This window comes from Phalacrocorax aristotelis, chromosome W (genome assembly GCF_949628215.1).
Source record: "Phalacrocorax aristotelis chromosome W, bGulAri2.1, whole genome shotgun sequence".
Lineage (NCBI taxonomy): Eukaryota > Metazoa > Chordata > Aves > Suliformes > Phalacrocoracidae > Phalacrocorax > Phalacrocorax aristotelis.
In genome coordinates this window covers 3,912,088-3,926,836 of record NC_134310.1, presented here as the reverse complement: position 1 = coordinate 3,926,836, position 14,749 = coordinate 3,912,088, and the positions used below count along the sequence as shown (strand labels likewise).

The following is a 14,749-nucleotide window of genomic DNA, read 5'->3' as shown; positions in this document are numbered from 1 at the left end:
CGCGGCGGGGCGGGGGGGCGCATTGTTGGTGCTCCCGGCGCCTCCTGTGGTCCCGCCGCCCCCGGTGCTCCACGCCCCGCCGCCACCATGGAGGCCATCAAGAAGAAGATGCAGATGCTGAAACTGGACAAGGAGAACGCCATCGACCGTGCCGAGCAGGCGGAAGCTGACAAGAAGCAGGCAGAGGACCGCTGCAAGCAGGTGGGTATCCCACGGACACCGCCCACCCCTCCGCCATTACCCGGGGACCCACGCCTTAAGGGGGTGTCCAGCCTGGGGACTCTCCGCCTAGAGGTGATCAGCCCCAGAGACCCTGTCCCTGCTGGATGTTCAGCCTGGGGACCCCTGTCCTAGGGGTCTTCTGCCCTGGGGACCTTGCCCCACTGGGTGTCCAGCCTGCAGATCCCAGCTCTAGGGGTGCCCAGCCCTTGGGATCTCACCCCACTGGTTGCCCATCCCCAGGGTCCAGTACTCTAGCCTGTTGCCCCTGACCACTTACATCAGTCCCCCCCAAACATGCCATGTCTCGGTGGGATACCGCAGTGCCACCTCCCTATCCTTCTGCCAGGGAGACCCTTGGGGACAGCATACTCCCACCCCAGCCACAGAGATGGGAACCTTCTCGGTGCCCTCCCGGAACTGTGTCACCCAGTCGGGACCTTTCCAGTCCCTTGCACAGGGAGGGACCCCACCACCCCTTACCCCTACCGGGCTCAGGGATGCTGGTGGCTGCTCTGGCCCTGGGAACCAAGGGCTCCCTGAGGATGCATGGCCCCAAAGTTGACAGAGTGAGCATGTCTGCATGCTCCTGCTATGCCCCCAGCCTCGGCCACCCCAGGAAGAGGATGGCCATCCCCTCCCCAGCCTTGTAGGCACTGCCATCCCTCCTGATCCCCACCCTCTGTCCCTTCTCCAGCTGGAGGAAGAACAGCAGGGCCTGCAGAAAAAGCTGAAGGGCACGGAGGATGAGGTGGAGAAGTACTCTGAGTCTGTCAAGGAGGCCCAGGAGAAGCTGGAGCAGGCGGAGAAAAAAGCTACAGACGTATGTAGGCATGCCAGCAATTCCTCCCCTGTATGGGTGCCAGACCTTGGGGGGGGGGGGTGGTGAAGGAAAAGGGGTCCTTATATGGAAAGTGTCCATGGGGAAGACTCTGGATCCTGCTCAGGGTGCAGGGGCCAGGCAGGCTACAGCAGGCACCGCTCAGTCAGCTCTGGAGCTTCATGGGCAGCCGCCTGCCCAGCTCCCCAAAGCTAATGGGGAAGAGTGTCCTGAGCTGTGTCACCAGTCCCCGGGCACATGACTCCACGATGCTTGTAGAAAAAAAGTCTGCAGCACTTGCTAAACTGGCAGGAAAGAAAAAAAAAAGAAAAAGCTCTTGCCTGTGGCCAGCTGCCAAGAGCTGGCTGCGAGGAAGGATGCTTGAGGGGTGTGGGGGGGCTCAGTCATTTTGGGGTCCAATGTACCACCCTGTACCCTGGGAAGGGCAAGGCCAGGAAGAGTTTTATTTAGTACCATGACTGATGTTTCTCCTGGGAAATGGATCCCACTGGAGAGATGTTAGGAAGGTGTTGAAATTGGCTTGTACCTGGCCAGGGTGAAGGGTGGAACAGCTGTGTGTGGCCACGGAGCTGTTCAGGAACGAGGTATAATGACCCGTGGTGCTACACAGGGTATTTGATACCCTATAAATAAATCCTCCTTTTGATAGCCAGTCCTTCTTTGATGAAAACCAATCCTGGAAACTGGAGGAGAAGCTAAAGGGGAGCCAGCTGGACTGTGGCCAGCAGGGCACAGCCAGGCTTTTTAGGATTGAGAACAAAAAAATCAATCCCAGCTGGTTTATGGAGCTAAATGGGGGAGATGCATCAAATCTCTGAGGTGGTTGCCAAGGACAGGGGCAAGCAGACAAAGATGAGCAGCAGCAGCAGCACAAGTCCCTAGGGTGGCCTGGAGCAGCTGGGGAGGCTCCCCATCATTGTTTGCTGGCCCTACAGACCTGCCCCAGTTTAGTTAGATACTAAACTAAGTAGTTAAAACATTAAAAATCCTCTGGAAGGGCACATTTATCCTGGTGTGGGGCAGACATGTCAAGCGGGGCAGGGCAGCTGCCGTGTGTAGCCAGGGTCTGTACTGGTCTGACTGGATCTATGCTGGTGCAGGACATGGCAAGCTCTGTGCAGGATCTGGCTGAGCATGGAGGGGCTCAGAGGAAGGGGCAAATGGTGGCACAGGGCAGATGTCAGGCACGAGGCGTGGAGCAGTTTGCTGCTGGCAGCGGGCTGTGTGATACTGTCCTGGGCAGGGAGGGTGCGTTGCCACACTCTTGGTCCACAGCAGCTCGGCAAGTCTGTGGGCTTCAGTAAGGAGAGTCCTGTCCCAGCAGATACGGGGGATGGAAGCCACCAACCCCTCCAGGGAAGGGCTGGACAGGGAGGCATAGAAAAGGAGCACACCTACAGTGTCAGGGAGGGCAGGCTGGCTGCAGGCGGGTGTTGTGGGCAGGGCTGGGACCCCATCACCAGCACAGCTGACCCAGGGCCATGCTGAAGCCTGGATAGGCTGTGCTGTGTGCGGGGCACTGGGAGTCACCAGGTCCCCGTGCCAGGGATCTGAATGTGCCAAACAGCACTAAGAGCCAGGGCTGGTGTTACCTCCTTCCCAGAACAAGGTGCAACACTGCTCCTGGCTCTGGTGGAGGAAGTGCAGGGTAGACCCCCCAGAGTCCACCCACCCGTCTCCCCAAGGACCCTTGTGCCCCCCTTGGCTGCCAGGACAGTGTGTACCTGTGAGCACAGAGCATCCCCATCCTTCAGCCAGGTCAGGGTCCATCACAGTGATCCAGGCAAGCTCCTGGTCTTGGCAAAAATGTCAACAAATGCCTTAAAAGAATAAATCTCCCTCTGCTCTGGCACTGCCTACCTGCATAGGGTGGTAGTGCACAAAGCCCCCAGAGACCGAACTAAGGGCTGCAAATGCAACCTCTCCAGGCACTTAGAGGGGTGGGTCAGCTGGTGGCACAGACGAGAGCTCCACAGTGCTGGCAGCCCCTTCCCAGCAACTCTGTGAGGCCACTGTGGCCCCACCACCTCCTTGTCCCCAGGAGGGACAGCCCGTGGGGCCCATGGCAGGATGCTGGCAGAGGCTGCTGAACACAATGCAGCTGGGACAGTGGGTTTAGCCAGAGCACCCCCCTCCAACCCCCTGCATCCCCAGCTGGTGGCCTGTTCCTGGCCACCCTGCGGGATGCAGCAGGGTCTCAGGGAAACTCCACAGTTCCCAGGCCATGATCCCAAAGGTGCCAAGTTCCCGCCCTGATTGTTCTCCCCGGCTGAGACTTTGCTCTTATTTGGCAATTCCCTGAGCCCGTGGGAGGGAATGGGGCTCTGCTGGGAAGTGACTGCATCCCTGGGTGGGGCCAGAGCAGGAGGCACCCAGCCCAGCTGGCTGGCCTCCAACCTACCCCCTGCCTTCCCGCAGCCAGCTCACCCCTGCCCCTTTGCTGGCTTTCTGCTCCAGGCCCCACATGCTGCCCTGAGAGCACTCTCAGCACCCAGGGGTCAGGCTGGGAGCAGTGCAGGACCAGCCAGGACCAGGGCCAAGCCCAAGGCCATGTGCTCCCAGGGTACCTGCACCACTACCTCTTCCGCTGCCACTTGGCAGGGGGATGTGGAGCTGCAGGGCTCTGCCAGCAGTATGGCTGGGTCCCTCCCAGGTCGCCGATCCCGGAGCCAAGGGCAGCTGGCAGGGTCAGCCTGGGAATTGGTGTCCCTGGAGGCAGGTGTGAAGTGCAGCCGGAGCTGTCAGAGCTCCTTAAGAGAGGACTGAGTGCTGCCAGCGCCAGCCCCTCCTGATGGATCAGGGCATGTGCCCTGGCCAGGATACAGAGCCAGGAGCTGGGGACTAGCCTTCCCTGTGGGGCAGAGCCCCCAGGGCAGCTGGGGGGTACAGGGGGCTCCGTGGGCCCCATGGGTCTCTGAGAGCCTGCCAGCCAGGTCCCCACTTGGGGAAGTGGATGCCAAGGGGCTGAGTGGGATGGCTGCTGGGAACCTGGCTGTGCCCTGCAGCTCCAGCCCTAGGTCCCCCAGGGGGATGCCTGGGAGTGGGCTCTGCCCCATGGCCCCTATGGGGCAAAAGCCCATGATCCCCCTGGCTCTGCAGCAGGGGGTGTGGGGGGCAGAGCTTGGGGAACACCCATGTGTACATTGCTCCTGTGTCTATGGGAGCTTGCAGTGGCCAGGCTCTGGCACCCCCAGACTCCCTGGGCTCCTCTTCATCACTGGGGGAGCTTGATAGGACTGTGCGCCTCTGTCTGGGGGGGCACCATGTGCCCTGCCTTGGGGGGGCTATGTCCTGTATCCTAGGGGGCGCTATGTGCCCTACCCATGGGCACTGTGCATCTGCCGGGGGGGGACCATGCACCCTGCCTGGGGTGGGGGGATGGTGTGCCCTGTCCAGAAGCCACTGTTGCATCTTGCCTTGGGGGGGGGGGGGGTAGGGACAGTGACCCCTGCCTGGGGAGGACCATATGTCCTGCCCAGGAGGGCGCACTGTGTCCCATTTGGGGTGGGGGGGACGGTGCATCCCGCCTGATGGGGTACTGTCCCCTGCCGGGGGTCCGTGCGCGCTACCCGGGGGAGCAGCGGCCCAGGTCGGTCCGTGGCAGCAGGAGGAGGAGGAGAGGAGGAGCAGGAAGGGATGGAGGCAGGGCAGGCGGCGGGAGCGGCTGCTGCTTGATCGCTTCCTGCCCCAACCGGGCGGATCCCACAAAGGGCTCGGCGGCGCGGCTTCCCCGCCGGCTGTCCCGCGCCATGGCCGGCACAAGCTCCGTCGACGCCGTCAAGAAGAAGATCCAAAGCCTGCAGCAGGTGGCCGACGAGGCAGAGGAACGCACCGAGCACCTGCAGCGGGAGGCCGATGCCGAGCGGCAGGCCCGGGAGCGGTTAAGGCGCAGGGCGGGGGGGCGCGGCGGGGCGTGCCCCGGCAGCTCCCCGGGATGCCACACCGGCTTCGGCCGCGCCGCCAGCATCCTTCCCCGCGGGCTGGCCCCGGCTGCCCCCCCGCCCCGGTAGTCGGGCTGGCTGGCCCCGGGGCGGAGTACTGGGAGATCCCGGGGGAGCTGGAGGGTGCTGTCATCCAGGTGCCGCGGCAGCGTCCCTGCCTCCGAGCTCCCTCCTCCCGCTGCCTCCTTCATGGTTCTTGCTAGGGATGCTCCCTGCGGTGAGGCTCCCCAGGGCTTCCCCGGCTGGTGGGGCACAGAGGAGCAGTCAGAGATCAGCTCTGCTTGAGGTCGGGCAGATCCTGGGAACCGATCACCTCCCTCGGAGGCCAGCTGTGTGCATGGCTAAAAATCCCACACCCAGACTCTTGTCTGGCTTCCAGCAGGCTCTGCAGTCTGGGCCGCAGCAGTTGCAGAGCCTTTGGCTCTCCAGCATGGCCCTTTGTAGGGACAAGCCACCCATTTACACTGCCATGGGCCAAAATTTCTACTCTGTGGCAGTGGGACAGCATTTCCAGACTGCAGCTTGTTCCTGGTTTGGCTTTTTTATTGTTGTTGGAGCTTCTGAGGTTTTTTCTCTTTTTCCTATGCTCACTCCTTTAACATCCTCACCATATTGGAGTGGCAGAGCTGGGTGTGGTACCTGGGCTGTTGTCATTCAGGCTGTGTGTGGAGGAAATGGCTCCTTCCTGCAGCCACAGATAGGGTTCCCTGGTCACTGAGCGCTTCCAGAGAGCTCATGTTTCTTTAGTGTCCATCTGGGCAGCTCTGACTCACTTTGGGGACGATTCTCTGGGAAAAAAAGCTGGGGTAAGGCAAATGCTGCAAGCAGAGCATCACCATTGGGTGGTCTGGCCGGGGATGAGCTCTTAGTGAGCCCAGAAAGAGGGCATTCACAGGATGGAGGTGGCTGTTGTGCCCTGCTTGGAGCAGTGCTGGCTGTGCCTGTCCCCACCCTGCCAGCTTGCCACGGGGGACCACAGGTGCTCAGTGGGGCCACACAGGGTGAAAGCCCCTCGCTGCTCCCATGGTCCCCCTGCTTGGCCAATGTCCCCTGGGACATTCCCGGTGCTGGAGCACAAGGCTGGCTAGGGCTGGGCACTGCAGCCAGCCAGGTCTGCTCCAGCCTGTGAATAAGCAGGAGACTTTATCCCCCAGGTTGGCACGTGCCTCCCTGCATCTTGGTGCATGGGGCTGCTCCCTGCGCCAGGGTCTCATTGCTGCTCATCTCTGCATCTGGGGTTTTAATTCCCCACAGTCCCACTGGCAAGGAGTGGGGCCAGGAGCTGCTGAGGCAGCATTTCACGGCGGTGGCAGTGGAGCAGGCAGGAGGCCTTTACCAAATGGAAAGTGCAGGGCCAGGTGTCAAGGGGCTGGTGGGGGCCCTGGCTCCTGGCCCTGCACACAGGGAGCCTGGTAAAGCAGGGAGTCCTGGTCCCATGGGCCCCAGTGACTGTGGCTTGGCCGGGCTCCAGCCTGCTGAGGGAGACTCACTCCATTGCCCCCAGTGCCATGCTGTACATCAGCTGGGGGGAGGAGTTTGGGGAGTGTGTGCTCAGCTTCACTGCGCAGGGCTGGGGGGGTCCCCGCAGAAGAGGCTCCCGGCTCACTCCACTGCCTCTGTAAACAGGAAATCCACAAGCGGCTCCAGTCTCCATTTTGGGGTCAAAGCCACACAGGGCATTCCTTCCCCCCCTTTACTCGCTGCTCCGCAAACCCCAAAAACTGTCCCCATGATGCGCAGCTGCTCCAGCCACTCTAGCGAACGTGCCTTGTCCCTCTCCAAGGTGGGAGCTGGAGGTGTGAGGATGTGGTGGAGGGGCTGCATGTGCTGGGTTCAGGTTGTGTGGCTAGGAGGAGCCAGTGTCAAACAGGGCCCTAGGGATGGAGAGCGCCCCATTGTCCCTATAGAAAGGCAATGGAATGCATGTCCTGGCTGGGCTTGTTGCACAGTGCCAAGGGATGTTCTGGATAGCGAATTCAAAAGTAACTGCAGAAAATGCTTTTTATATATACCTCTATATCTATATATATGCATCACATGGGATGACCAAGGGGTTTCTCCTCCCCCAGGCTGAGGCTGAAGTGGCTTCTCTGAACCGCCGTATCCAGCTGGTGGAGGAGGAGCTGGACCGAGCCCAGGAGCGCCTGGCCACCGCCCTGCAGAAGCTGGAGGAGGCTGAGAAGGCAGCTGATGAGAGCGAGAGGTGTGATGGGGAGAAACAGCAAGGGTGGCATCAGGTCACCCTTGATTGCAGGCAGCCCCCTTGGTTTCATAGGGGGTTTGGGGATTCCCCTGAAGTGACGTTATGAGGTTCGCATTGGTTTTCCTGCAGACCCCCAAGGGAAAGAGCAAAGCCATGATGCAGAGAAGTCCCCCAGATATGGGTGTTCTTGGCATACTTTGAAATTTTCAGGGCACCCATAAAATCCTGAAAAATTTGATCTGGTGCTTATACAAATACCAGTCTGTAACCAAAGCCAGAGCATGCTCGGAGCCTGTTTTCTGCAGCCTCTTCCGCTAGAGAGCTGGGCAACGGCCCAGGAAGGGACTTCTGCACCTGGGAACTGTGGTTGACCTTTGAGAATGAACCAGCCTTGTTCAATAAAAAAAAAGTCCTGCAGAGTGTGTTTTCCCCAACCTTGCAGCAAGCATGTTTACTGGGCAGAAGCCGTGCAGGCAAGGGCACTCAGGTTCTATGGGCATGCCTGGACACGTCATGGCATTCCTGACAGTTACATGAGTTCTTCCCTCCATTGGCAAAGACCATTTGAGCAACAGCATCTGAGTGAGAGAAGAGTCTGCAGGAGTCCCTGCCACAGGGGGTTGTGGGGATTTGGTGATACCCCCCCACTTGTGAGCATCACCCCTGAATGGGAAAAGGCTTTGCCATGGGATGTCTTCTAGCACTTCCTAAAGGTTGCAGCCCTGTCAGACTGCTTTTCTGGAGGTTGCAGCCAGTTTGTCCTGGGCTGCACACATTTTTACCCTCCCGGATGATGGTTTCAGGACCTGCCTGGTTGAGAGGCACCGTGGCCACATCTTGCTCTGGGGTGGCCTTGGGGTCAGCTCCACTGCTTTAACTGTGTGCAGGAGCATCCTTGGGGTGCTGCTGGTGTGACCCTATGTGTGAGGTGGCCTGCAAGTGCCAGTGTCCCAAGTCTCTGGAGCTGGAGGATGGCAGGGTCAGGGCACAGTGGGTGGGTGGGAGGTACAGGTACCACCTTGACCCACAGCAATAACATCTTCTGGCTTGGGCTTTCCTCAGAGGCATGAAGGTCATCGAAAACAGGGCCATGAAGGACGAGGAGAAGATGGAGCTCCAGGAAATGCAACTGAAGGAGGCAAAGCACATAGCAGAGGAGGCTGACCGCAAATATGAGGAGGTGCATGCCCCCTTCCCCCAGTGGCACCTGGAGCTGCCTCCCCACAGTCCCGTGCCCTGAGCCAGGGCAAGTATGGGGCTGACGTGTGCTCCTTGCTGCCATCGACAGGTTGCCCGCAAGCTGGTTGTTCTTGAGGGAGAGCTGGAGCGCTCGGAGGAGAGGGCAGAGGTGGCAGAGAGGTGAGCAGAACTTCCAGAGGGCAGTGTGTGGGGGTCCCTGGCAGCTGGGGGCGGCTGTGTGTCTGCATGGGGATGGGGATGTGCCTCCCTGGTAGTAGCAGGGTCTGCTGTCAAGGTGGTCCCTGGGCTCACAGGCTGGGGGCAGAGGGATGCCACCCTGCCAACAGCACATCCTTGACCCTGTTCTCTGCTGTCGTGTCCCCTCCCGGGGTGTCCCTCTTCCACCCCAGCCGAGTGAGACAATTGGAAGAAGAGCTGCAGACCATGGACCAGACTCTCAAATCCCTCATTGCCTCAGAGGAAGAGGTACTGGGGCAGGGGTGCAGGGCAACGCGCAGCAGTCCCCCTCTCTCTGTTGCTGTCTCTTGAACTGTGCAAGCCACCTCTCTCCTCTCTGCACTGCTGCCTCTACCACCAACCTCCCCTTGCCTCCCTCTCTGGCGGGTGCAGGCTGGGCATGCTCCTCCGTCCCTCCGTGCCTGCTCTTCTTGAGGGGCTGGTGGGAGCCCAGCTGGCAGTGATGCACAGGGCATCCATGTGAGGAAGCACAAGGAACAGATGAACAAATGTGTCCTGGCAACTTCTGCTCGCAGTGGCTCTGCTCCTTCTCTGCCTGCACTGCCTGAGTTTTCTCTCCTCTCAACTTGTTCTCTTTCTTTCTTCCTTCCCTGCGCCCACTCTTCTTGCTCCCCCCTCTCACCTGCCCCCTGGCCCTGCTCCTCCACCTGGTGGCCCCTGCTTGGGATGTAGTAAATGTGGTGACCTAGAGGAGGAACTGAAAATTGTCACCAACAACTTGAAGTCCCTGGAAGCCCAGGCTGACAAGGTAGGACCCAGCGGGGCTGCTGGGGCTGGGCAGAGTGCACAGGGTCTGGGGTGCTGGGGTCCCCCACTGGGGCAAAGGATAGCCAGAGGTGTCCTGTGGGGCTCATGGGTGCCCGTCTCTGTCTCTGCAGTATTCCACCAAGGAGGACAAGTACGAAGAGGAAATCAAACTTCTAGGGGAAAAACTGAAGGAGGTAAGGGGTGTGGGGCTGGGACTCCCAAGAGGGGCTGGCACTGCATTGGTGCAGGCATGAGTTTGCCATCCCATGTGGGTTTTGACCCTGTTATGCCTGTGTCCTCTCACCCTTCCCCAAATTGCAGCCCTGCAGCATGGTGGGTGGCTGGGTCTGGGATGCCCCCCATGGGGTCCTGCTACCCCAGAGAGGGTCCCTGTCCCATCTGGAGGGTTGATGATTGCATCTCCAGGGAGCACAGCCCTGCTGGGATGCATCCTGCAGCCCCATGCTGTGCTCTGCTCCTGCTCCCCTTACCTCTGCCCCGTGCAGTGTCCTGCTCCCAGGACATGTGCTGGCAGGAGCTCATGCCCTGCACACACCAACTTCAAGCCATGTCCAATTTGGGGTGATCTGTCTAGTGTTGGTTGCACACACACCCTGTGAAGCATGCAGGCTCCCATGACACATCTGCTTTTGGTGGTGAGGACAGGTTGGGATAAACGGGAAACCCACCATGGAGGCACTTGGCCCAGCTGCCTCCTTTGAGGGCAAGCTCTTGCCCCTGCTGCTGGTTTAGGGCATGGGGAGGTCCATGGGGCCCTTGCCCCTTGCCTTTCCCAGGGGAGGGATTGGGGGGGGGGATACTGGAGATGCAGATGGGGCAGATTTAGAGTGCAGTACAGCCTGCACCATCCCCATTGTGCCTCACAGCTCACCCTCTCCCCCCTGCACTCCTGCAGGCTGAGACCCGGGCAGAGTTTGCAGAGCGGTCTGTGGCAAAGCTAGAGAAAACCATTGATGATCTAGAAGGTAAAATGTCCTCACTGGGCCTGTGTCCCTCTTTCCTGAAGAGCACTGGCCAGGATGTGCCCCTGGTGGGGCTGGACAGGGCTTGTCCAGAGAGAAGGGGTGAGCAGGTATCCTGGGAGGGGGGAGGCTGGAGGTCTGGTGTGGGGGTGCAGAGCTGCTGGGGTCTGTGGCTCTGCTCTCAGGTGGGGAATAGGGCTGCATCCACACCACCTGTGCCCGCATGCTCCTGCTGCCCTCAGCCTCCTGCTCACAGTCTCTCGCTCGCTCTCTCTCCACTGCCCACCTCCCAACCTTGCGCCACCGCCTGCACCCTGCCCACCCCTGCCTGCAGATGAAGTGTATGCGCAGAAGATGAAGTACAAAGCCATCAGTGAGGAGCTGGACAATGCACTTAATGACATCACCTCTCTCTGAGCCCCCCCACCAGACACCAGCACCGCACCCCCCCCCAACCTGCTTCACCCCTCCCCAGCTCAGCTGCTTGCCTGCCCGGCCATCCCACCACTCTCCCTGCCTGCTCTGTCCCCTCTGTCCTTCCCAGCCCACCTCTGTCCATCGGCTCCCTTGGGACAGGAGCTGGTCCAGGGTGTTCCTGCAATACCCCTCTTTGTGGGGAGAAAAGGTGTGGGTGCTTAGGGGTGTTTGGTGGGGAAGGCAAGCAGCCCCCAGGACCCCCATGCACTGAGTGGACAGTGCCCATGCAGTTGCAGGTCCGTGCCCCAGCATTGCCCAGTGGGAAACAGAGCTGTTCGCTTCAGTGGCTCCCTCCTCAGCTCCCTGGCAGCACAAGCACCAGGGACACCACAGCTCTGGTGCTGGGGGGACACCTGTCCCCCACATCCACCCCAGCAAAGCCCCCTGGTTCTGCTTGCTGAGCCCAGGGTGGAGGAGACCCGCACAGAGGAAGTGGCACCTCCACTGCCAAAACAGAGAGGAGGACTTAGACCCAGGGGACTGGTGGGTGGGGGTGGGGTGTCCAGCTGTGCAGTCAAGCCTGTCCCCAGGCAGGCAGCCCCCAGATCCCTGCTCTTCCCTCACCCCTACCTCCCTTCTGTCCTTTGCACATTGTTCTTCAGTTTGCATTTCATGACTTTCTTTTCTGTTCTGTCCCTCTGAGTTACTGAGCTGGTCTCAATAAAGCATTTTCTCTTCTCCATTTTCCTTTGTTTTCTTCATGCTGCTCTGTCCCTCATCTTCTGCCTGTCTCACGTGGGTGCTGGCAGCTCACAGCCACGGGACCCCTGGGACGGCCACAGTTGATCCCTGAGCAGCTCCTGCACTGCCAGGCTGAGTGGGACAGGACCCTTTGTGCCTTGGCCCAGGGGATGACCCCCACCAGCCCCTGGCTCTCGGACACAGCTTTCCTCATCTCATGCCACCTTCTCCATGACTTTTTTGGCCTGAAATAGCAGGGTTAGACCTGGTCCTGTCCATTCCCTGTCCCCGCTCCCAGACATTGCCCACAAGCAGCAGTCTCAGCCCTGGCATCTCTCCTGCATCACCCTTCCATGCTGAAGGGGCTGACCCTACCCTTCAGCAGCAATCCCTGACCTTAAATAGGTCTTTGATCCTCATCTTCCTCCTCCTCCTTCCTCAGCAGCCTACCCTGCCCCACAACTCAGTCACGGAACTGATGGACCTGCAGCCCCATCCCTGCCCCAGGACTGACTGCCTCTTCCTGCTGGCCTAGCTCATTCCCTGCTGCTGCCCAGCCAGCAGCAGGGTTTCCAGCAAGGGCTTTGGGGAGCACTGTCTTTTTTTTTTTTTTTTTTTTTTTTTTTTAAACTAGCTAGCCTTTTTCTCTCTCTTCCCTCTGCTGCACTGATGTCTCCACTTTCTCTAGAGTACTCCCAGCAGGAGGCTGAGAAAAAACACATTCTCACTAACGAGCTGCGGGTCATCCTTACCGAACTTAACAACTGAGCTGCGGAGAACTCCCATCCCAGCCTCCTGCACCGGGCTGCCATCGGCCCCATTCCCTGCCTCGTTTTGGCCAGGCTTGCTCTGGGTTGGGAGCCCCTCCCCACTCCCTGCTGGGGTTAGGCAGTGCATGGAGCCTTGACTTATCCCCCCTCCAGGGGTAACCGCCCTGCTTGGGGGCGATGGGGAGCCCTCTGGAGCAGATTGGTTTTTCTTGGGAGATGAACAAGGATTTTTGTTATGTCCTGGGATGCCCGTGCAGTGATGGCTGTCCCCTGGCATCAGTCTGGCCCTGCTGGGGAGGGATGCAGTGGCTTGTATTGCTGCCTTCCTCTCCTTGTCCCAGGAGTCAGTGGCCAGCCTATTTCCCCCTCACTCTGGTCACCCCAACCTATGCAGGGAGGATCCCCTCAGAGCAGTGTCCCTGCAGGGTGGTGGGAGGGCTGGGACAGGAGTTGGGGACCAGGCAGCAGGTGCTGCCCCAAACCTGAGAAGGGGGAGAGCCTGGCCAGCAGCACTGGGAGACGGGGCTGGGTAAGCAGAGCTCTTGTCCCATCCCAATCTCTAGAGGGAAGGAGGATGTTGTTTGGAAGCGAGTGCTGGAGGAGGCTGCCTTGGCAGCAGGCTGCTCAGCAGAGCTTATCCCTGCAGCCTTGTTAGCACTGCTCCTCTCTAACTGCCTTCCTGGGCTGCTGCCTCACTCTTTTTCACAGAGTACCACTGGGTCATGCAGCAGGCACTGGCTTCTTCTTTTGCTGGCCAAGGATTTGTGTGCAAGCCCACAGCTGGACAGTGGTGATGCCCTGGGGCAGGACATGCTGTGGGCAGAGCAGGGAGATGGGGCAGTACCTGTGGCTGCCTGGGAAGGGGTACCCATCAGCAGTATCCATGCTGCAGAGGGCCTGGCTGTGGGCAATGGGGCACCATGGGAAGATGGAAATGCCAAAGAGTGGGGACAGCCCACCACGAGTAACCAGCCCAGCTGGCCTGCCTGCCCTGGCAGATCTCAGAGTGGCCGGACTCATCTCTGCTGGTGGTGGGGCTGCTTGCGCAGACTCTGCTCTGCAGGGCCACCCCATGCAGCTGGAGGCTGGCGCTGTACTGAAATGTCTGTATATGTGTGTGTGTCTGTGCTTGGTGTGGTGTGTGTGGATCTGGCTGCACCTGGGTATGCTTGGGCTGTGTCCATGTCTGTGTGGCTGGCTGTACGTCCCTTGTGTTCACAGAGAGTCTGGCCAGAGCCAAAGAGGAGAATGTGGGCATCCACCAGGTCCTGGACCAGACCTTGTTGGAGCTGAACAACCTCTGAGCTTCCCCGGGGAGCCCCTGTACCTCTTCCCTACCCCACACATGCACCCCACTGGCACACTCAGGACGTCATCAGCTGGATGCGTCTTGGCCAAATCCACACACATACTGAAAAGGGAAGCCCTGCAGCCTTACACCATGGCTCAGGGGTGTCTTGTCTGTGTACAGACTGACTGGCTCTGTCCTGTCTTCATGTCCAAATATAAAGCAGTTTGACAAGATGGATGGGTGTGCTTGGTCCTGGCGTATAGGCACAGTCACTTGGAGATGTGGTGGTGGTCTCCCTGCCCAGTTCACACAAGAAGGCTCTGCAGGGTCTTGGGTCCAGGGCAGGTATGGCCAGCATAAGGATGTCCGCTGTGGCTGTAGGGGGATGGGAGTGATAACGTGCACGGTTTGAGCTGCATTCTCACATTTCCATCACCTCCTTGGGATGCACAGAAAACCTCCAAGTCTCAAGCTCACTCCAAACTGACCATCTTCAAGTGCACAGTGATAAAGATAAGTCACTGGCATGTCCCCTTCCACAGCTGGCATGTTACCTGCCCAACACTTGGGGAAGCCACAAGGTCTTTGATCTCTTCATGGCGTTTGCTTCATGGTTCACATCCATGATGCCATCTGAGCACACATGCAAGTGTGTGCCCATGCATGCACACACTACTACTTGCCAGGGTCTTCTCCAGGTCTGTGGTTACCTCCTTACCCCACACACTAGTTGCATTTTCTATTGCCAGTTGTTGAATGCCTGCTTGATGCACACCTGTATAAACTAGAAAATATTAATGCAGTAGGCAATCAATTTACAAAGCATTCACAAAGTTTCCTCCTGGCTTTCTGTGTTTTCTCCAACACAAAGAGGAGTGGCAGGATGTGTCTCATCGCTGTCACCAAAAAAGACTAGATTCCCTGGGGACACCCAAAGTCATTATCATGGTTTAGCCGGCAACTCAGCCCCACACAGTCACTCACTCCCCCACCAGTGGGATGGGGGAGAGAATCAGAAGGGTAACGCTGGTGGGTTGAGATAAGAACAGTTTAATAATTAAAATTAAAAAAAACAAAACAAAACACAACAAAAGTGCAATGGAAAGGAAAAACAATGAGAGGCGCAAAACCCAGGGGGGTGAGGAAGGGGGATGAACCA

General features: G+C 59.1%; 1 protein-coding gene across 6 annotated transcripts; it reads left to right on the top strand.

The window, feature by feature from the left end:
- Positions 1-14,427, top strand: LOC142049425 (tropomyosin beta chain). Of its 6 annotated transcripts, none has more exons than XM_075077121.1 (9): positions 1-201; positions 917-1,042; positions 7,071-7,204; positions 8,267-8,384; positions 8,493-8,563; positions 9,314-9,389; positions 9,520-9,582; positions 10,305-10,374; positions 13,521-14,427. In XM_075077121.1, the coding sequence occupies exons 1-9, from the start codon at positions 88-90 to the stop codon at positions 13,601-13,603; spliced, it is 855 nt and encodes a 284-aa protein (XP_074933222.1). In that variant the 5' UTR covers positions 1-87; the 3' UTR covers positions 13,604-14,427. The 6 variants fall into 6 exon arrangements, with proteins under 6 accessions (XP_074933222.1, XP_074933220.1, XP_074933226.1 ...); XM_075077119.1 differs by lacking the exon at positions 9,314-9,389 and adding an exon at positions 8,794-8,869; XM_075077125.1 differs by lacking the exon at positions 13,521-14,427 and adding an exon at positions 12,218-12,312.
- The last annotated feature ends 322 nt before the right edge of the window (positions 14,428-14,749 follow it).

Bases quoted from the DNA above. Each gene is read 5' to 3' on its own strand.
- LOC142049425 (XM_075077121.1), top strand. From the start codon at position 88: ATGGAGGCCATCAAGAAGAAGATGCAGATGCTGAAACTGGACAAGGAG. The intron at 8,564-9,313 runs GTGAGCAGAACT...CTTGGGATGTAG, and splicing joins AGGGCAGAGGTGGCAGAGAG to TAAATGTGGTGACCTAGAGG. The intron at 10,375-13,520 runs GTAAAATGTCCT...TTGTGTTCACAG, and splicing joins AACCATTGATGATCTAGAAG to AGAGTCTGGCCAGAGCCAAA.